This window comes from Platalea leucorodia (genome assembly GCF_965183815.1).
Source record: "Platalea leucorodia genome assembly, chromosome: 5".
Lineage (NCBI taxonomy): Eukaryota > Metazoa > Chordata > Aves > Pelecaniformes > Threskiornithidae > Platalea > Platalea leucorodia.
Window position 1 is genome coordinate 100399822 of NC_138827.1, and position 20752 is coordinate 100420573.

General features: G+C 40.1%; 1 protein-coding gene across 5 annotated transcripts in view; it reads left to right on the plus strand.

Annotated features, from left to right (window-relative positions):
* The first annotated feature begins 259 nt into the window (after positions 1 to 259).
* The window catches only part of RIF1 (replication timing regulatory factor 1), a 36298-nt gene continuing 15805 nt past the window's right edge, over positions 260 to 20752 (plus strand). For 3 of the 5 annotated variants that reach the window (XM_082313122.1, XM_082313118.1, XM_082313120.1), the window contains exons 1-19: positions 260 to 447; positions 1817 to 1895; positions 2580 to 2676; positions 4504 to 4634; positions 5066 to 5160; positions 7038 to 7227; positions 9668 to 9760; positions 9857 to 9995; positions 11343 to 11494; positions 12286 to 12406; positions 13460 to 13633; positions 13887 to 13997; positions 14243 to 14305; positions 15184 to 15284; positions 15702 to 15788; positions 17748 to 17821; positions 17933 to 18113; positions 19135 to 19242; positions 19481 to 19630. In XM_082313122.1, coding sequence (XP_082169248.1) covers positions 341 to 447; positions 1817 to 1895; positions 2580 to 2676; positions 4504 to 4634; positions 5066 to 5160; positions 7038 to 7227; positions 9668 to 9760; positions 9857 to 9995; positions 11343 to 11494; positions 12286 to 12406; positions 13460 to 13633; positions 13887 to 13997; positions 14243 to 14305; positions 15184 to 15284; positions 15702 to 15788; positions 17748 to 17821; positions 17933 to 18113; positions 19135 to 19242; positions 19481 to 19630 — 2253 coding nt within the window. In that variant the 5' untranslated portion in view covers positions 260 to 340. Of the gene's footprint in view, positions 448 to 1816; positions 1896 to 2579; positions 2677 to 4503; positions 4635 to 5065; positions 5161 to 7037; positions 7228 to 9667; positions 9761 to 9856; positions 9996 to 11342; positions 11495 to 12285; positions 12407 to 13459; positions 13634 to 13886; positions 13998 to 14242; positions 14306 to 15183; positions 15285 to 15701; positions 15789 to 17747; positions 17822 to 17932; positions 18114 to 19134; positions 19243 to 19480; positions 19631 to 20752 lie in introns of those variants that run through there. The other 2 variants (XM_082313119.1, XM_082313121.1) reach the window with 2 other exon arrangements.

Sequence of the window (20752 nt, forward strand, 5' to 3'; positions counted from 1 at the left end):
GGCCCTCGCGGCCCCGCCCCCGCGGCGGCCGCCCCCACCAATCGGCGGCGAGGGGCGGTGCCTGCCGGGGGGGCGGTGCCGGCCAGGCGCGGGAAACGATCCATCGCTCCGCGCTCCGCCGCGCGCGGAGAAAACGCGTGGCGCCGCTCGATGTCCTCGGGCTCGGCCGGCGGCCCCGCCTCCCCGCGCTCCCATTGGCTGGGCCGGCGCGGCCCGGGCCCGCGCGCCGCCAGTCCCGCGGGCCGCCATCTTAGCCCGGGAGACGGCGCGGGGCGAGCGGCGGCACGGGGCTGCTCGCCCGCTCGCCGCGCAGGACGCCCGGTCCCCGCCCCGCGGCACCATGAGCGCTCCCGCCGCCTGCTCCAGCCTGCAGCCGCTGCTGGAGACCCTGGAGGACCCAGCCGCCCCGCCGGGGGAGCTCACCGACGCGCACCTCACCATCGTCAAGTGAGTGCGGGCCGCGGGGGCAGCGTGAGGAGAGCGGGGAGGCCGGCGCTGCCTGAGGGGACGGCGGCCGCTCTCGGCCTGCGCGGCTCCCCGCCGGCGCGGAGCGGGGTGGCGGTGCCGTCTGGCCGGCGGCGGGGCAGGGGGCCGGTGTGCGGGGCCGGTGTGCAGGCCCGGGCCGGGGGCAGGGGAGGGCGAGCCCCGCGTAGGCGCCGCTGGCGCGGTGGAGCAGGGGGGGGAAGCCTCCGCCCGGCCTGAAATTCGGGCGGCTGGGGAGAGCCGCAGGGCTTGGGGCTGCCTGGCCGCCGGCTGGAGATCGCGGGAAGGCGTGCGGGCCCGGAGGGGGGGGGCGGGCGCCTGCTGCGTTTCCTGGGGAGGCTGCGGGGGGGGTGGTGGAGGAACGTTGGGAAATAAGCCCTTTTTTCCTACTGAAACCAGACTTGCATTTCGACGGTATGATTGGAAAGGTTTTGGTGTGGATTCCGGGTTTTGGAATGGTCCTGCCTTAATTGCATTTCTTTGTGGAAGGTGCTTCTTAACCATTCAGTGCTGCTTTCACCTGCATCTTTCGAATTCGTTAGCATATGCAAAGGCATTATCTCTTTCCATCAGTATCTCCCTGGAGTTCCTGTCTTTCAGTTTTTGTAGTAACTTTTAAAGCCGTAACTGCTTAGATGTCAGTGCTACTGATCACACTATATGATTTTACAGGTTTCTAGTAATAACTGACCAAAAAACCCCATCCTGACTTAAAGATAGTATTGGCAACAACAGGTTTCTCAGGTTGCCTTCTGGATGAGTGCACTTAATATGGTTGTTTTTTGCTATGTGAAACTGATCGTTAACGTTTTATAGGATAAGTATAGCTTTTCCGTAGGGGTGCGCTTCAGATATGTGCGAAGTCATCGCTGCTGGTTGTCAAACCAGAATTTTCCTGGAGTGAGGAGCCTGCGTTCTAGAACTGCTTTTGAGGAATGTGCTTTTTAAGCTCGTATGTTTCTGTGGAAAGTTTATCTAATTTTCAGCAGTCATTTAAAGTTTGCGTATTAACTTTTAATGTTTTTATAAAAGTTAACAAAAAATGAAAACCCTAAATGTCTTTTTTTATGCTCCGCAAGCACAAAACAGGTCTTTAGTCACTTCACTTTTTCCGATATACTCGGATGCATGTACTTTATAACACACTATTTTACGGATATGTCGACTATGTGGTAACTGGCATTTTTGCTCTTTAACTTCTTCCGCATTGCATTTTAGCTTTCTAAGGAAAGAAGTTCTATATTAGTTAATTAATGTATTAGAAGTTTAAAGTTATGTCAATTATAACATGTTTAACCTGTGAATATTATGTTTTCCCTTCCGTTCCCTGAAGTCGCTTGACAGGTGAGGATGGCAAAGAATTCACTGCAGATGTCAGAAGACACTTTCCCCAGCTTTGCAAAGTGTTTAAGGTATGTCTTTTCCATGCAGTTTTCTACGCTTTGGTGAACAAAGATAAGTGCTCAAGGTCAGTGGCCGTTGTAAGGCTTGAATTTGAGTTCATTTAATAAGAATTCAAACTAGTGACATAGCAGTAAGGGTTTGTTGGCAAAATCTCTCTTCCATGTTCTTAGAAATTACTACAGTAAAAAATAAAACACAGGGTCTTGGATGCGTTCAGGTGGTGTTATGCAGCCAAATCTGATCTTCCAGCCAGAAAAGATAGAGTGTGTTCTGTCTGCCTTTAGAAACACTGCGGGGAACTGGAATATGCAGTAAATGTCAAATGTTTTTGAAGATTAATGTGAAGACTGTTCTTAGCCATCTTTTTTTCCCTTCTGTTTTAGGTGTTTAAAAACAATTGGAGAGTCAAGTGATAGTGCATAACAAATGAAAAAGTAGAGAGCTTTGGATGTTTAGAACTTACTGCAGTAAAGATGTGTAAATTACAGAGAACAAAAATGTCTTCTGACCCTCAAATTGTTTTATTGATTTGGGGTGTTTGTACTCAGGAAGGCTTTCCTACATGGGTGTGTTTTTCACCAAGTGTTTGCTTTTGACAGTTCTCTCTTTGTTGAGCTGAAGTGTTGGTATTAAGACAATACTTCACAGCTACTTCTGTAAACTGAGACTTTATGTATATGCTTTCTTTCCAGGCACACATTTCTAGTCAAAACGCAGAGCTAAGTAATGCAGCATTACACGCGTTAGGATTCTGTGTTTTTAATTCAAAGATTACATCTGAATTATCTGGTAAGCAAACAAACTTCAGTGTGGGTACTGGTAATGTGTGCGTGTGTATAGAGTTCGTTCTTTAATGCTTTGTTAGCATATACTCTAATTTTGACAAAGGTACAGTTTCCAAGTGGTGCAGTGGTTTTGTGTCTAGTATGAGCAGTGTGATTAATTCAGTCTTGTACAAAAAATTGTAATTTTTTTTCATGCTGATATACTGTTTTACCAACTTCTAGTTTCATTAAATGCTTTCATAGCAGTTAGGCGCTGTAATTAGTTTTGTGGAATTAGTAATCAAAAAAGATGTCCAGGTGGAAAAAGAATGGAGAACGTTTTTTTTATTTGTAGAATTTGGGTATGTGTATCGAAACTCTTATGGCCTACATTCCTAGAAAGTGCTAAATCCCTTTAACAAAAGGTCTTGCTGCTGAGAACTTGAGGCATCAAGGTAAAACCAGTGGGTTTTGTTAAGAGGGGAGAGCCGATGTCCAAGTTGGCTGGTCCTCGGGAGGTACCTGTTACACGGTCCGGGGTCAGGCATGTCCAGTGGCAGTAACGTGATCAGAGGCTGCGCAGTGTCGGATAGAGAGGTTGCGTGGTGGTGGTGGAAGGTGCTTAAGCTAAGGTTGCCTTTCAGGGGCACGGAAGGAAACGTATTGTGATTTGGCTGTTGTGTGGTGCCTTGATGGAGCCGGAGTCTATACTGGCTCTTCAAATGGTAATAACAAACGGCGTACTGTCAATTATTCTTTCTTTTAATTATTCCAAGAAGTATTAAGTACTCTTGGACAAATGTTCTGGAATGACCTTTAGTAGAGAGAAACTTAACCTCAGGCAAGACAAAATTGTATGTGTGGATGTGCAGAGAGCATTTTTTTCATGTGACTCTGCCATTCTGTTCGTTGAAATTGATTCTTTCTCTCAGTTCTGCTCATTTTGCAGTGTGTCCTGCTTTGCTGTTACTCAAACTGTAGCCTGATTTCCTGTGAGAATGAGGCATTTATAATAATGTCTATGTGGTCCCTTTCCTTCATAACTTCTTTTTAACTAGTTGATAAATTAGTCAATTTTGTTAGAGAATGTCAGGCTTCAGAAATAATTAATCCCTGAAAACAGCGGAGAGTTAGAGAGGGCAAAAAGCGCATGTACTCCTGACTGAGAGAGGGAGTGTTTGTGAGTTCGTGTTTCTCTGATAGTGAGATCATTTACCCACAAAGCCCAGATTTGTAAGAAATCAGGCTTCGTTAGTTTTGAGTTTTAAAGAAATACATGATTTCTCCATCTGGCTTCCTGGTTGCGTGTAAGTGCTACGTTAGCCTTATTCTTTTTTGTGTAATGAGCTTGCTGTTACCTCAGCTACAACTTCACCGCCCTCTTTGATAATGAAGCCTCTTGTAGACCCTAAAATGAATTGATACGTGTCAGTATAGCAGTGAAATTGACCAAAGTGCTGCTAAAGTCACTTGAAATCCAAGAAGTTTTGAATAATTGAAATATTTAATCTTTAGCTCTAGTGTTTTTACGTAAATTTGTCGCCTAGCTTTATGGTTTTCTGGTTTCTTACAAAGGTGATATAGATATACTACATTAATAGTATCTGTATATTAATACATTTTGAGCTTTTTTGCTAGTTTATTTTGAGAGAAATTGCCAAAAATTGCCAAAAAGTAATGTTTAAGACATTAAATCATGTCCATTGGGACTTCTAGTTGAATGGATCTTTAGTAACATTAACTGAGCAAAATGACCTGAAACTTGCTGAGCAGCTGATTGGAATTGCGTGAACTGAGCAGCTGATTGGAATTGCGTGAACGGAATTTTGAGTGCTGCGCTTTCTGCTTTCAGCAACTGAAATACGGGACTTGCTTTCAATGGTGAACAGTGTTGCTGTAAAAACTTCCGACAAAAACACTCGCACTCGGGCACTTTGGGTGATCTCTAAGCAGGCGTTTCCTTCTGAAATTGTTAAAAAGGAGGTAAGTTCCTTCACTTTTTTTTTTGTGTGGCCTGATTTCCTAGGGAGGTGAGGCATGTGCAATCTCCTGGTCGCTCTTCCCTCAGTCCCTTTTGAATCTGAAGGTTCTTTTCCATCAAATTTGACAGCCAAGTGTAGGGCCTAAGTTTGTGGAAAAATTGTAAGGGCAGCTACAGAGGGAAAAGAGCCAACAAATTATTGGTTCTCTTGAGGGAGAAGCTGCAGTGTGAGCAGTTCTATTAGATACCAGTGCAGCAGCATAGGGGAGAAATGCTGTGAATATTCCAGTTTGGTCAGAGCTCTAACCTTAAAACCGAACTCGGCGTCATCCAAACACAGGGCACAGACCTGGGAAACAAAATTTTGTAATTCCAGCTCCTCCTGGAAATATTTATATTTAGGTGCTTACTCAATGTTCTCTTGTTTCCTCAGGTGTCCAGTATTATTTCTACCCTGGAAACAATACTTACTAAAGGAGATGTACAGTCTATGGTGGTTGAATACGAAGCACTAAATGTTATTATACGGTACGTGCACCGCAATATTAAATTGTTAAAATAGATGCTTAGTTTTTTTGGAAAAATATTGAAACAAAAATTTTTTTGGATGCTCTTTGAATTGTTCAATATGTTCAAGACTGTTTCCTCAGTGTTTTGTATTACCGTCAGTAGAACAGAGTGAAATTGTGTGAACTATCGTTTCTGTTTCCCAGTGGTTCTCCTAAACGGCTTCATTTGCAAAATATTCCATTAATGATAATATGACAACCAATTCTGATACAGAAGCTAGTCGATATTCAGATATATTTTCATCGCTTTAATTTTTAAGGAATTAGGAATTATTTCCAAAATCTCATGTGCACTTCACAAGTTATGTTCTACATTCTCGTTTTCAGAACCTACCTGTTTGAGAAATTCTCAGCCATTATATGGGTTTATATTTAAAAATGTCACTTCTGTGCTTTGTAAATTGTACTGCCATGTTTCTCATAACACTGTTGAGGGTACTCTTTAATTCCAAAGGCGACTTTTTAGGACCAACACCGAGTGTGTGTTGTTTTGGTCAGCAGTGCTAGAATAGTCAAATTTTATCTTTACTTAGTGTTAATTTAATTTCTTTATTAGCAAATGTGTTGAGCTTGTATCTTTACTATTATTTAAGTATTCTCTTAAACTTTTTGTGTCTGGTTTGAACTGTGAATCCATTTTAAAGTGAAATAGTTAAAGCAGTAATTATTTGCTTGTTTTATCTCTATTTTAATACATCAGTTTTCTGTAGCAGAGAAGTTGGATATTATAATTTACTTAGTATTTAGCAACTTGTTGCATTTGGCTAATTGTACACTAATTCCTCTTTTGCAAATCTGATTCGGTAGACAATTGTTTCTGGAAAGTTGCACGTTTTATTAAATGGTTTCTTTTAATTATTTTATATATATAAAATTTTACATGTGGTTATTAAAAAGAACATAGTTATCCTTAAGAGCAAGAGTTGTACCTGAAAATAAACAGATACTGGGTCTCAGGCTGATTGACAGCAGTGTAAGACCATGCTCTTGTTCAGAAGTTAGGCTGCTGACAGATGTAATGGAAAACCGTTCTCTTAAGCAGTGCTTGTCCTCTAGCTTTAGTAAAATTATTTGAAAGGCAGCAGTTTTCCTTAGTGCAGCAAACCCTGTGTAAGCTGTAGTGATGGGGCTTTGACATACCTGTGCCAGAGGACGCTAGCAATATTCCATGACTTAGAGACAAGCTGGTTCCTACAGGCCGGTTTGAATATATGCCAAGTACTCCCATTTCTGAACGTTTCGGTGGCTTCTGTGTGGGATGGTGTAAACATACGGAGTTGTTTGTCGTACTGTGCTCTAACAGCTCGGTACCAGAGGGATAAGATAAGAACGCTTGACTAGGCTCACGTACGTTAAGTCTGTGCAAACCTGTGCTGCTTCAGGGTTTGAGTTGTTTTTTTGAAAAGCAGGCATGTATTGTTTTCAGCACACATGGCCTGTCGGAGCTGGTCTGGACTGCTAGGAACGCACAAGGGATGGTTAACGTGCAAACTTTGTACTTGGTCACTGATAAGGAAGTGATGGTGTGTTCCTTTCAGGCTCTCAATTCGGCTCCTTTGCCCAAAAAGTTGTGATAGAATGGAAAGGACAACTGTAAATGTCCGTCTGCTCTCCTTTTGGAGAGGTTTATCTGAAATAACACTTCAGCATTGCAGTTTTAAGTGAACTGTCAAAATACAATTGTTTAGAAAAATATTAAAAAAATGTTTAGAATGGTTTCCTGTAAATCGTATGTTGAATTAGAGCATTTATCGATGATACGAAGATTATCTTTGAGTGTCTGAGCAGTATGTCTGTTGGAGATTTGTAATACCTATGTTTGTTTTTTGGATCTAGCTTAATGGAGCAAGCGCCAGCCCAGATGGGAGAAGAGGCTGTGAGGTGGGCAAAGCTGATCATTCCTCTGGTTGTCCATTCAGCTCACAAGGTGCAGTTACGAGGTGCCACTGCTCTGGAGATGGGCATGCCGCTGCTCCTCCAGAAACAGCAGGAGGTGGCGGCTGTCACTGAGCACCTGATGACCACAGTAAGTGGAAATGCTGCGCCTTTTTTCTAGAGACGACAAGAATAGTAATCGTTGGTTGGTCAAGGGTTGCTGGTTGGCAGTTTTTTAATTTTATTTACAGTCTAGTTAGTGGCAGCAAAAAGCTACTGTGCATTGACAGCAACTTCTTGATGACAGTAATTTCAACAGAAAAATTAATTTAACAGCAATTTAAATATAGGACCACTGTAAAAAAAAAAAAATTAAGTTTCTGACAGGAATCATTGATCAGGAAAATAACTTGCTCTTTTTAAATGACCTTTAAGCACCTCTCTTGATAGCATTAACTCATAAATACCATTAAACTTTTATTGTCTCTTAAAGAGAATTTGCTTACTGAACTGGAATCAGCAGAACTTGGTGTGGCAGTAACTCACATCATCTAGCTTAGCTTCCTACTCAAAGCAGGGCTAGCTTCAAAGTTAAGGCCAGATTGCTCAGGGCCTTGTCCAGGTGAGGTGTGACTATGTTAAAGGATGGAAATCCTACAGCCTGTCCGGGCAGCTTGTTCCAGTGCTTAACCACCCTCGTGGTAAAATTAGGATTTGCCTTGTTGAAACTTGTGTCTGTTGCCTTCAGTCCTTTCTTTCAGCGCTTCTCTGAAGCATCTGGCTTCTTCCTTATAATCCAGTTATAAGTAAAGACTGCAATTATATTCCCTCCCACCCCAAGCTAAACAAGCCTAGCTCTTCTGTCACAAACTCTGTCCCCTAACCATCTTACTGGTGACCCTCTGCTGGATTCACTCCAGTTTGCCTGCCGGTAGCTCCGGTACTTCGGTGCTCAAAGTTTGGTACGGTATTCCAGAGATGATGTGATGAGTACCGAGTAGAGGGGTCAGTTCTCTTGACTTGTTTCTTGTGCTTCTGCTAGTGCAGTCCAGTATGCAGGAGCACATTCCTGACTTAATGTCAAAATTCTTGTCCCCCACCTCTTTTTCTGCGGAGGTGTTACGTAGCCCGTGAGTCCTCAGTGGGTACCAGTACACGGGGTTCGTCTATCCCAGGTATAGGACTTTGCCTTGAATTCTGTGAGGTTTCTGTCAGTCCATTTTTCAAGCTTGTAAAGATCCCTGTGAATGGTAGCCCTGTCCTCCAGCATATCAACTGATGCTTTCCCCCCATCACCGGTTGTGTTAAATCCCATCAGCCCTTGTTGACCCTTTGTAAATCACGCACACAACCTGGGCTCTGAACTGCTAACCACCAGCCTTTGAGCCTGACAGCCCAGCCACGCACCCTGCAATCTGACTGACTAGTTTGTGTCTCCCCAGTTGGGCTACAAGGACACCAGAGGAGACTGTGTCAAAAGCCTTCCTAAAGTTGGAGTGGAGAACATCTGCTGTTCTCCCTGCGTCTGCAAAACCAGGCATTTCCTCATAGAAGTCAGTCAGATTGGAAAAGCAGGTTTTGCCCATGGTAAAACTATGCTGGCTGTTCGTAAGGACCTTCTTGTTCTTCCGTATGCCTAGAAACGGCTTCCACGGGAATTTGCTCCATAATTTTTCCAGGCACGGGAGTGAAATTGGCTAGCTGGTAATTTCCCAGATCTTCTCTCTTGCATTTGTGTTTTGTTGTGTGGTGGGGTTTTTTTGTGGGTTTTTTTGGTTGTGTTTTTTTTTTTTTTTTTTTTAATTGACATTGGCATAAAATTTGTCTTGCCCTACCCGGTCGCTGGGGATCGCTGCCAGTCGCAGCGACCTCTCAAGGAATAATTGTGTGGCCTCGTTGTGTCACTGGCCTTCTCCTTCAGCATCTTTGGATATGCCCTGTAGAGTGTGATGGATTTGTGTATGTCAGGTTTACTTAAGAAGGCCCCAACTCAGTTCTTCTCTACCATGGGCAATATTTCTGTGCCCAGCAGCAAAGGCGATGGGAGATAGATGTTGGAGGCCTGAGAGTAAAGACAGAGGTAAGAAAGGCATTGAGTACCTCATCATTTTCCATGTCCACTAAAAGATTCCCCACCCTGTTTAGTAACAGCCCCCTTGGTCTTTTTGATGAAGCTTTTCATGTTCCCCTTCACTTCCAGAACTCTAGGCTTATTTATTTTGCCTTATTCACTGCTGAGGCTAAGTATGTTTACAAAAAAAAACCCAACAAGGTGGTTTTTAGGGTCACAGTGTGTTTTGACTTGAGAGTTAGAGAGACTACACGTATTTAAGGAAATGGATTTTGATTTGGTGGTTGCCACTATCAGAATAATTGAAACCAACCATAAACTTAACTAAGAAAGTAATCAGATGGTAGCAACATTCGACTGATTTACCAGTGAATGCTATGTGGTACAGAATTAAATCCTTCTCATCTAGAAGTAGCATAGTTCCAGGTTGGTTGTGTACCCAGACATTGGTATGAATATGTAGTTTTTAGAATACTTTGAATATCTTTCTTGTAGAAATTATCTTTCTCTCTTTCTGCAGAAATTAATTTCAGAACTTCAGAAATTGTTTTCTACAAAAAATGAGACTTACGTGTTAAAGTTATGGCCACTGTTTGTCAAATTACTTGGAAAGGTAAGCAGAAAAGCAGTAAGTTTTACAATCAGGAATCTTTAGGGAAGGAGTTTTTGACAACAGAAATATCTTAATTCTGAACTTCTTTATCTTCAGACTCTGCATCGTAGTGGCAGTTTTATCAACTCATTGCTGCAACTGGAGGAACTTGGATTTCGTAGTGGCTCACCAGTGGTAAAGAAAATAGCCTTCATTGCATGGAAGAGTCTAATAGATAATTTTGCTCTAAATCCAGGTAGATTAAAAAAAGTTAACCTGAATTGTTTTGACTGCTGTCACTTTACATAACTGGAAGAGAATACTCTGTCTAACAGTGGTTAACACTATGGTACATCGCACTGGATATACACGTAGTATATCGGTGGTACATACATAGTGGTGTATATATACACGTAGCGGTATATACTCTGTGTATGTACGTAAGTAAAATGCAAGTTTAGGCTTTGTTTCTTTTTTTTTTTTTTAAGGAAAAGTGACAGTTTGATCAGTAGTTCTATCTTAATTTTTCTGCTAGGAGAAATGAAGAGAATAAAATTAACAAACCTTCATTTTGTAATGCTTTAATTGATCCAAACAGCAATGAAATAGAGGATAAAACATTCTGTAGATCTTATTTTGGACTGTGTGGATTAATTGGAGAAGAGCAATGCTTCAGGATTCTAGAGGGGTTAAAAGAGCTGCTTTAAAGGTATAACTGAGACCTGCACAAGTCTTTTAAGTCTAGCCTGTGTCAAAACACACAATACTTATTTTTTTTTTTTACCTTGATTGTGCTTCTCCTTACTGTGTGTCCTGAAGAAAGCTAAATGTGGACACTTCTTAGCTTAGCTGAATTTAACTTAAATTGTCACTTTCACTTTTCTTACCTGGTCATTTGTTCTGATCATTGCTTCCCATGAATTAATTAACAAAGGATTTGATTCGATCAGAAGATAAAATCCATGGCACAAGTGGCGTTCACTGTGCGTGTTCCGGTATGGCTAGTAAGGATTGCAGGCTGCAGAAGCAGTCTCTGTCAGCAGTTTCATACGAATTGCAGGTGGGCAGGTTCTGATGCTGCTGAGCCGGCTAAAAGTTTTTCTGTTCTTTGAACGCTTGCGTAGGCTTGAGCAAACTTCTGTCCAGACATGCTATGCTGCTCCTGCTTCCGTGGTAAACGATCATTTGTGGCCTCGGAATACTGTATTTAAGATCATTCATTCTCATCCAGTGGTAATGCACGTATATGTGAAGTGTTGGTCTTTTCTTTTGCTGTGGCAGATAGGACTCTCTAACATAGCAAGCAAGAGTGAATTCCCTTCTGTTTATGTTGGTATTCAGTAGATTTCATTTCAGTCTTGCTATTGGAAAGAAATACTTGCTGTTTCCAGGGTTGTTTTAGACAACCGTTAGAGCAGTGAAATAGTCTGAAAGGTTGGTGCATTTACTATGTATTTTAGTTTTACAAGTTGTCATTAACTGAATTTTAAGCTAAAATATATTAGGAAAAAAACCTAATGGTTTAGCAGTTTTCCCTTTTTGTTGTTCTCTGATCTAATTATTTAATTGTGTTGCTTAAAAATATGCTTTTTTGGTCTTCAAGATATATTGTGCAGTGCTAAAAGGCTGAAGTTGCTAATGCAGCCCCTGAGCTCGATCCATGTGAGAACAGAGGCTTTGGCACTGACAAAACTGGAGGTCTGGTGGTATTTACTCATGAGGCTGGGACCTCAGCTGCCTGCAAACTTTGAACAGGTAAGACAACTGAAAGTAGTCGTGGCATAGTCACTTAGCCTACGTTAAGGGTGTGAAGCTAAGTCCCCTCTTTGTTACCATAACTTATTCTGTACCTGCTTTGTTCTTCTCTAGTTTATTATTAAAATAAAACTGTGTTAAGGAACCAAATCTGACTTGTGTATTTGTGTGCTGTGTGTGTGTTTATATATAGCAGGAGCACTTGGGCCTATACGTGCAATCTTTTTAAAATTCCAGGAGGTTTGAGAGCATATCTGCGTGTCATGTGAGCATCTCAGTGAAAACCTCCAGAGAGTACACGGCAATAGTAAACATAGGCACGTTATTTAAAGGCTGCTTTGTCCTTTTGCTGTGCAGGTGTATGCTTTGGAAAGTCTGCCATAGGAAAACACTGAAAAGATCACAAAATATTTAAAGATGCATAGAGATAAAAATGATCCAGGTGTTTCATTACTACTCATGTTATAACTGGAATAAACATAATGTTTCTATTAGGTTTCTGAATTTCATTAAATTAAAGTCCAGGAGTAAAAAAAAAAAAATTACCTTTTTAGATACAGTGCAGTTGGATCATTCTAACATGAGTTTTTGTTTAATCTGGCCATTTCTAATTCATGTATCAGTATGCATATTTTATACAGCATCTTAAAAATATTGTTATAAATACCCAGAAACTCTGAAATGCTGATGCTGTGAACAGCACTACAGTCTGTGATATCTGAAACGTATGGTTCTGTGTGGCTTATGGCTTGTGCCATACCTATTTTCACTGAGGTTTGATCTCTTTGCAGGTTTGTGTCCCATTAATCCAAAGTACTCTAAGTCTGGATTCTTCTGCTGCGTTGCCAGGAACTCCCTCACGTGTACCAGCCAACCAAAGTTTAGCCTTGACAAGCCCTGCGCCGAAATCAGGTATGAAAGCACGAGCCTGTTTCCAGCTGTATCCTAGATGCAGAAAGTAACCTGTTCTATTTAGCATCTTCATGTGTTTTCATTTGCAATCTGTTATTATTGGAAACGGTAATTTTTCTGCATGTTGGTTGGAGAGCTCAGGGGTAGTGATTTACATCAGTTTAAAATTACTCTGTTGTGGTCAGTATTCAAAGTTTACAAAATTGTCTTAATCAGATTGTGTTGAGGAACAGTTTTAATGTCCTGAATTGTGTTTTCTTTTGCAAGGGAGCTCTGGTTTGAAACTTAGTTTTTCATGTATTCATATATGTGCTATTTATATACGCCATTCTCATTTCTATAGCATTTTTAGTTTCTGCCTGAATAGTAACCCAGTGATCACAATAGATCAATAATTTTGGTACTTTCAATACATGTGAAATCACACCTACTTGAGCTTTATGTCTAAATGCCCAAGATGAGGAGCTTCCTTTTTTTTCTTCTCTGTATGGAAAGCCTAGCATTCACAGCCTGTGTAATTCTAGACTGCTGTAATTAGAAGCCTCAGATATGTTGTGGAAGTGCCCTAGATGTTTAGATCTTCCTGTGTTCCCTTTTAAAAAAAAAAAGCTCACCTTAGTTCTGCGAGATGATAACAGGTTGGTCAAAATGCTGTGTCCATGAGACCTCTTAAACTTGTGTCCGGTGTAAAAGTTTCTGATGGAAACCCTTTCCTAGCAGCAGAGTTACTGTATAACTAGCGGGTAGGGTAGCACCTCACTTGGTCTGTAACCACAACTTCTGTGGAGACTTCTGTTGCCAAGATAAAGTTTGGCATCTGAGACTTTGCAGTCTTGGAAGATACTTACACTTTCAAAATACATGGTTACAACTGTGATGTTAAACTCTGCTTAATAGGGGTGCGTGCTGGAATTTGGCTGGCTGTTAGATGCCCCTTTTTGCCAACGCTATGTTCCTTTCCTGTTAACTTTGGGATTTTGGTCTGTTGGATCTTTCCTTTCACTTGATTGCAGGTGAAATCTGAGACAATGTAATTTTTCTCCCCTCGTTTAGGTCCTTACCCGTTTGCAAATCCAGTCACACCGAGGATGAACTTGAGTTCTAGTACAGCAGGAGTGGTGGTGATTCCTTCCATTCAGCTTCTGGGAATTGAAATGCTGCTTCACTTCTTGATGGGACCAGAAGTTTTAGATTTTGCTAAGCAAAACAAACTTGTACTTAGTTTAGGTATGAGTTACTTTTTTTTTTTTTTTTTAGTACTTTCGCATAATCTGAAATTGCCAATTTTGTTGGATTTAAAGATGTCTGTTAGCATGAAATGCTTTAAACATTTAACTGTTAGTTGTCGTCTTTAATATTAGACATTGTTTTTATGTTAAATGCTGTAAGTACACATATATTCTTGATTATTTTTAAGGCTTATCTTACCAGTAGACTGCCAAATAACAGATTTACAGAACATGTTTTTTTGTTCTCCTAGAGCCTCTCCAGTACCCACTGATCAGTAGCCCTTCTTTTTTTTGTAAGCATGCCAGCACGCTTATAAACGCAGTTCAGGATGGCTTTATTGCAATTGGAAAAGAAGTTCCTGGTAAGAATTTAGTGGTAAAATTTGATTTCTTTTCTGGAAAATAAAGTGGGGGAGGGAAATGTAAGAAAAAATAACCACTTCCTATAATATTCCAGTGTTGACATTAAATAGAACTGGTCCGACTTGGTTTGAAAGTGTATGTCAGTTTTGGCTTACATCAAAGTCTGTTTAACACAGTTTGTGTTTTAACTGCAATTTTGTTTCATCTTTTGTTACAAACCAAATAAAAATATGCTATCTTGTAGATTGTATGCTGAATGTTATATGGAAGGACATAAATGGATACGTAAAAACAGCTATTGAATCAGGTAAAAAGTGTATTTTTTGTCATTACTGACCAGTTAGGCTTTTTTTAAATTTTTTTAAGACTAGACCTTAAGCAGTATTTGCTTCATTGCTGATAAAACTTGGCTGTAGGCATCATCAGTAGTTGTTTTTGAAGCAACAACTGATATTTTTCATGATGCCTTTGTCTTTGTGTGACAAATACAAAATCGTACTGATCTGATCCAGTGAGGTTTATTGGGGAAGGCACAGCAGCATACAGCTGCAGGTGTATTGCATCTAGCAGTAAGACAAAAGCACTTTAACTGCTTTTATTGCTGAACAAATCTTTCCATTTAAAAAAAAAAAAACATCCCAAGTCTTTGGTATTGAGAAATTGAGACATTTGGTGTATTACTCAAATTACTGTAAAGTCTTTATGTGACCATGGCTACCTTTTTTTTTTTCTTTAATTAAATTTTATTTCACAGTATAGTGTCTTTTACAGATGTATAGAAGTAAGTTGTTTCCTATTTTAAAAAGTGTTCATTACTCTAAAGGCTTTGAAAGTCCAGAATGTTCTTAATAATGAAGTCTTTTATATTGAAAGATGTAACTGAAAAGCACAAGAGAAATGAAGTGCATTGCTTGGATGAATGCAAAATTTCACAACTTCCCTTAGCATGTCGAAGTTAAGGTTGTTAATGATACAGAGGTGTTTCCATTTTACTAATAAAACTTAGGGGTTTTTCTGTTCTTCAGAGCAGAGACTCAGTATCCGAATTGGTTAATTATTTGGTATATGTTTATAAATATACACAGAATTTTTTTGATCTTACAGTACATTGTCTTTAAGTTCTAAATGATGGTCAGAGTGATCATTACTTTGTTCTGCTCTAACTGTAAATATGCTTTATTCTAGGAAATAAGAAAGAAAAGCAAGGGTCAGAAGTACTGACTATGTTGCTCCAGGCCTTAAAAAACACTGTTGGATCAAATTCTCTTCCTGTGCAGAAAATACTGGTAAGTTGGGTGGGTTTGCCTGTTTTTAAATCTCACTTCTTTTTGGTGGTCTAGATTGTGATTGGTAGCAGCCTTTTGCATCTAACTTACCAGAACGGTGTCTTAAAAAGGGACAACTTTTTGGGTGTACACTGGAAGTTATGGAGTTCTCATCAGATGGCATAGTGTTGCTCTAAGGGTTTCTTTCTTTAAAAGTGGTATTCAGATTTATCAGCAGTGTTCACAGAATTGGGTACATGGTTCTCCTACCAGAACCTTCTGCTTCAAAGGACAGCTACTTTCACGATGGATTTTTTTTTTTTTTACTAAGTGGAAGCAATTGTTACAATTTTGCTTTTATTTTTGGTGTTACTTAAAATATTCGAGCCCTCAGGAGAAAAAATACTTACATATGTTTTCTTCTTTTCCCCCACCTAGTCCCTCATTGATATTACTGTTAAGGAATTGCCTCCGAAAGTATTGGGATCACCAGCTTATCAGGTTGCTGATATGGATCTTTTAAATGTAAGCCTGACTTCATTCCAGATCTTTGTCTTTGTTTATACTGAAATGTATTAGGATGTCGTATTTGCACAAACGTACGGCGCACTTCGTAAGTCGTTAGATCCAGATCTTTCAGGAAACCATATTATTCTGTGTTCCGGAATGCAGATTGTGTTTCCAGCCCTCATTTCTGATGAGTAATTTAACTATCTATAGCTAAAAAGGGATATGCTGAAAGTACTTGAAAGAGGATTTCTCGTGTTTAGGTTATGATTTAGAATACAGATTGCAGATACTTTGTGAGGAGACTCCGTAGTCGAGCTGTGTAGGACTACTTATTTACTGAAAACGGTTTTTGGGGAAATGTTCTGAAGTCAATAGAGTGAAGTACTTCAAAGAAAGGTAGAAAGTGTTATTCCTCAGGAGAAATTAAACCATAGAACTGTAGAATGGTTTGGGTTGGAAGGGACCCTAAAGGTCACGTAGTTCCAACCCCCTGCCATGGGCAGGGACGCCTTCCGCTAGACCAGGTTGCTCCAAGCCCCATCCAGCCTGGCCTTGAGCACTTCCAGGGATGGGGTGTCCACAGCTTCTCCGGGCAACCTGTGCCGGTGCCTCACCACAGAATTTCTTCCTTAGGTCTAATCTAAATCTCCCCTCCTTCAGTTTAAAGCCATTACCCCTTGTCCTATCACTACCTGCCCTTGTAAATGCACAGAGGCAAAGCAGGGAATATCATGCTAGACAGCATTATTTCAGAAAAAGTTCACAAGTCAGAGTGAACCAAAGCCTGAACTTACTGGCCATGGTCTGCTGCAGAAAAAGTGGTGGTGTTCATTAGTAGTGAGAACTACTCTGTTCTGCTGTGGTCTTGATGAGCCCTAACTGGAGAGCGGTACTGTGGTCTGTGGGCTGCCTGGGAAGGGGGAGAGAGATGATGGCAATCTAGAAAATAACCACCAAAAATAACCTGTGAGAAAAGGCTGAAATGACGCTTTTTTCTGTGTGTGTTTTTTGATTGGAGTGGAGCAGACTGGGTAGGAGCATGCTACCAGTTAGATTTATTAAAAATTTAAAAGGTTTAGAGACTTAAATTGGATGATGATCAGCTCTTCTCCAACATCCACCAGTAGATAGGGGGCAACTCATTTATTCTGCAGCAGTGGAGATTGAGCTTTCTAGCCTATGAGGGTAAACATTTTACTATGTAGCTAAATGTTTACATTGTTAGCCAGGGTATGCAGGAAATGCATTTGGAGGCTTTTAAAAGCAGACAGATATCTGTGAGAGAAGACCTAAGCGTAGCAGAGTGAGCGAATGCTTCAACTCAAGTGAGTAGTATAAAATTTTGTCTACCAGAATTGGCTTAAGAGCTCAACTCTCAAAATTCCTCCTTTTCTCCTGGGTGTTTTGTTTACCTTTGGAGGCTCCTTCTGACTTAGGTACAAGAGTTAGAACTTTATTAAGGTAGTTGAAGTTTTAATTGGCAGGTATTAAATGCATTGTTAAATGCTTTAACGTGAGCAAACCTCAAATACTTGTGATAGATTTTAACAGAGGTTGTCCAAAAGATGTTGTGCTGAAACCTTGAACCAGGCAAATCTCAGGTTGCTCCATCTTGTTCCATGTATCATAACATTCACTGATTGCGCTTCGTACACCTACCTTACTGTGTTGTGTGTAATTCCAAGGCAGTAATGACTAAAACTCGCAGCCTTTTAAACAGAAAAGTTTTTTGTTTCAACTATGTTATAATTGGTGTTCTGCTGAAGCACCAGGATCTAGCAGAAGCTTAGGTTTCCAGCTTTGCCTCTCATTTTTATTTTGAAGTGTTAGAATTGACAATTTTTGACAGCTTCTAATAATTGCAGATTTCTGGCTTAGAGATAAATATAGTATGTAGATACACATGTAAGTGAGGCAACTGTTTCATTTGATCAATGCATATGTTGTTTTGACGTCTTAAATTTCTCTTACAAGGGAACACCAGCTTTGTTCTTAATTCAGCTGCCTTTCCGTAATAACCTCTTGGAATCCTGTGTAACAGATGAGAGGTATGTGGTGGTGTTTGTTTATAACAGGCTTCCCACAGTTTAAGACTTTATAGAAGTTTTCCCTAACTTCAGCTGAAAAAAGTATCATACCTATTTAACTTTCGTCCCTAGATTCTTTGTAATTCTGGAAACGCTCGTGGGTTATGTTTTGTCTGGGCCTACATCTCCACTGGCTTTCAGTGAATCTGTGATCTGCGTTATTAATCAGAGTGCAAAGCAAGTGGAAAATAAGGAGCATCTTTGGAGGATGTGGAGTATTGTTGTTAATCCGCTAACCGAATGGATTAATCGGGTATAGTGGCTTTTTTGTTCTCTTCCCCATTCCCACCTCCCAAGAAAAAACACAGGAAAACTTTGTGCTGATCTTTTATCTTAATGTTTAGGAATTACATGTCTTGAAGCGATGGTGAAATTACGTAAGCCTCGGTAGTAGTTGTGAAGCTGGAACGTGTGCAGCAATTTTTTTTTTTCTTTAAAAAAAGTCCCTAACTGGAGTATGAAATTGGCGGTGAGGTGGGATGAAGGGCAGTAGTGGAGTAGTGATCCAAAGTGTGGTTAAAGTGATTCCAGTCAATCAGAATGATCATTAAGCGCAGTGTCCAGTATAGTCTTGGGAATGGTTTTCTCCCTTTTTTTAGGATCATAAACGTGTTTATGGACGTGCTTCAAGCCATCACTCCTCAGCATAGTCTTGCTGCTACAACAGATGGAAACTTGTCCTTCAGGTCCTCTGAACTTTTGCATACCAAGAGGCTTGTTTGCTTTATGTGAAAGTATAATAAATACTGAGTTGTGATGTTTAGGATGCAATTAGAAGAGTGTTTCTTACCAACGTTAGACTTCTTGATCAGAAGCCCTAATGAAAGCGATATAAACTGTAATACTCAACAGGTTCTGCAGATTGCTGACTAGAAGTACGTTGACTGTGATGTAGGAGTTGATGAACTAATCCTCGTGTTGTCATTATACCTAAAAATCTTAGAATTTATGAAGAAAGCTTTAGGTGCTTTAAGTAGGTTGCTGTCATCACTTACGGCAACTGAAATAAGTAAAAAATACATAAGATGTCTCCTAACGGATTGTTTTTATTCTTGGAATTAAGTCATTTTTGAATTAAGAAGCAGTGCTTTTATCTCTCCAAATAGTAGGATCAGCATGAACTCTTGAAAGAACTGAGAATAGCTAATTGCAAAGTGCCACTGGCAATGTAGCTTGCACAGATTTTATGTCCAAAATAAAGGTATTTAGAACAGCCTTATTTGTCATCTAAATTTCGCAGCTTCCTTAACCAAAGAATTGTTTTCTCGTTGCAGACTAATGAAGTAAATCAGGGTGATGCACTGGAACACAACTTCAATGCTGTTTATAGTGCATTGTTGCTACCAGTATCACACATCTTCCCCATCCAGGAATTTCCACAGGTAACAGCGAGTGCATAATGTTGATTAGAAACAATGTGGGGTTTATCAAAACTATAAAGTACTATCCGGTAACCTCAGAGCAGAGTTAGTTACCAATATGTCTATACATTGGACCACTGCTCCAGGGTTGGAATTCTTGAGTTACGTAGGTTTTGACAGAAGAAGAAAACTTAAAGTAAGTTTTTATCGCTATGCACAGACATTGATATTTATAAACTTTTTCTTTCTGTTGTTAAAGCCAACTATGAAATCCTTGTTGCGCACTTGGTCAGACCTGTATAGAGCATTTGCTCGCTGTGCTGCTTTAGTTGCAACAGCAGAAGAAAACCTATGCTGTGAAGAACTTTGTGCCAAAATAATATCTGGGCTAGAAGGTGAAACTCCAGTAGTGAGTATAAACCAGTGATATTGAACTATATAAATACTTTAGCAGATATATTTTAAATTAGATATAAGAACCTATTGTAAACTCTAATGTAGTACTTTCTATAACTTAAAGTGTTTTGGGGGAAACTTAGATAAAGCCGTAACAAAATTCTTTTTACTAACAGGAGTTGGAGTTAACCTAGAAATGGATTGAAAGAAGAGAGTAAAAATAACTATAAAGCTTAAATATAAAATAGCAGTTAAACAGTCTTTGGATTTGTCTCCTGACTATTTAAAGTAATACTGGTTTAGTGAAAATAAATGGTAAATATGATTTGTCTGGTTGAAACGTGTGTATATGTAGAGTAACTTCAGGTTGAATTAACAAACACCACAAAAACGGGCGTTTTGATTAGGAAGGAGGATAGAGCAGCACTGTAGCATTCAGAGGGCATAACTTGCTATGTTCCTGGTGCCATCAACCTTGTACACCAGCATTGAAAGACTTCACTTCAAAGCTCTATAAAAGAGAGAGGTTTTGCAAGACGAAGCCTTTGCATTCTCTGTCTTGGCTGTTTGCAAGCCCACATCATACGGGGAGATAGAGTGTCTGTAGGTGTCAGCGAACATTAGCTTTGGAACATAAAAATCCGTTGTGCTTCAGAGCTGACTGTCTTTTGAAAAAATACCGTGAAAGGAACAAATAAGAAACAGATGAGAAAGAAAAATGGAATTTGAAAAGGTGGTATTTGGAGGATCACATCATTGTAACTTCCTTTGGATGCTGCTATATCCTGATAATAAACCTCGGTTTTCAAAAATTAATAATGATTAAGCAAGCCAAACTTAAACAATATAGAGCGTCAGTATTTAAGTTATATTGAAACTAAATGGGTTTTTTTGGCCCACAATATCAATGTTCCTTTTAAAAGCAAGGGCTTTTTTTTATTTAGAAGAATTTGTGATGAATTGGGGGAAAAATAAGCTCGACCCATCTCTTTGTATGTACTAGAAGTCGATCGTGCTTCCTGAATGTTAACGACAACCTTATCGTTACACCTACAGTGACTTTTCTGAAGATCAGGCTTTGTACAGTAACTGAACTTAAGCCCACACTGACGTTTGGTAACATGTTTTGCTAGAC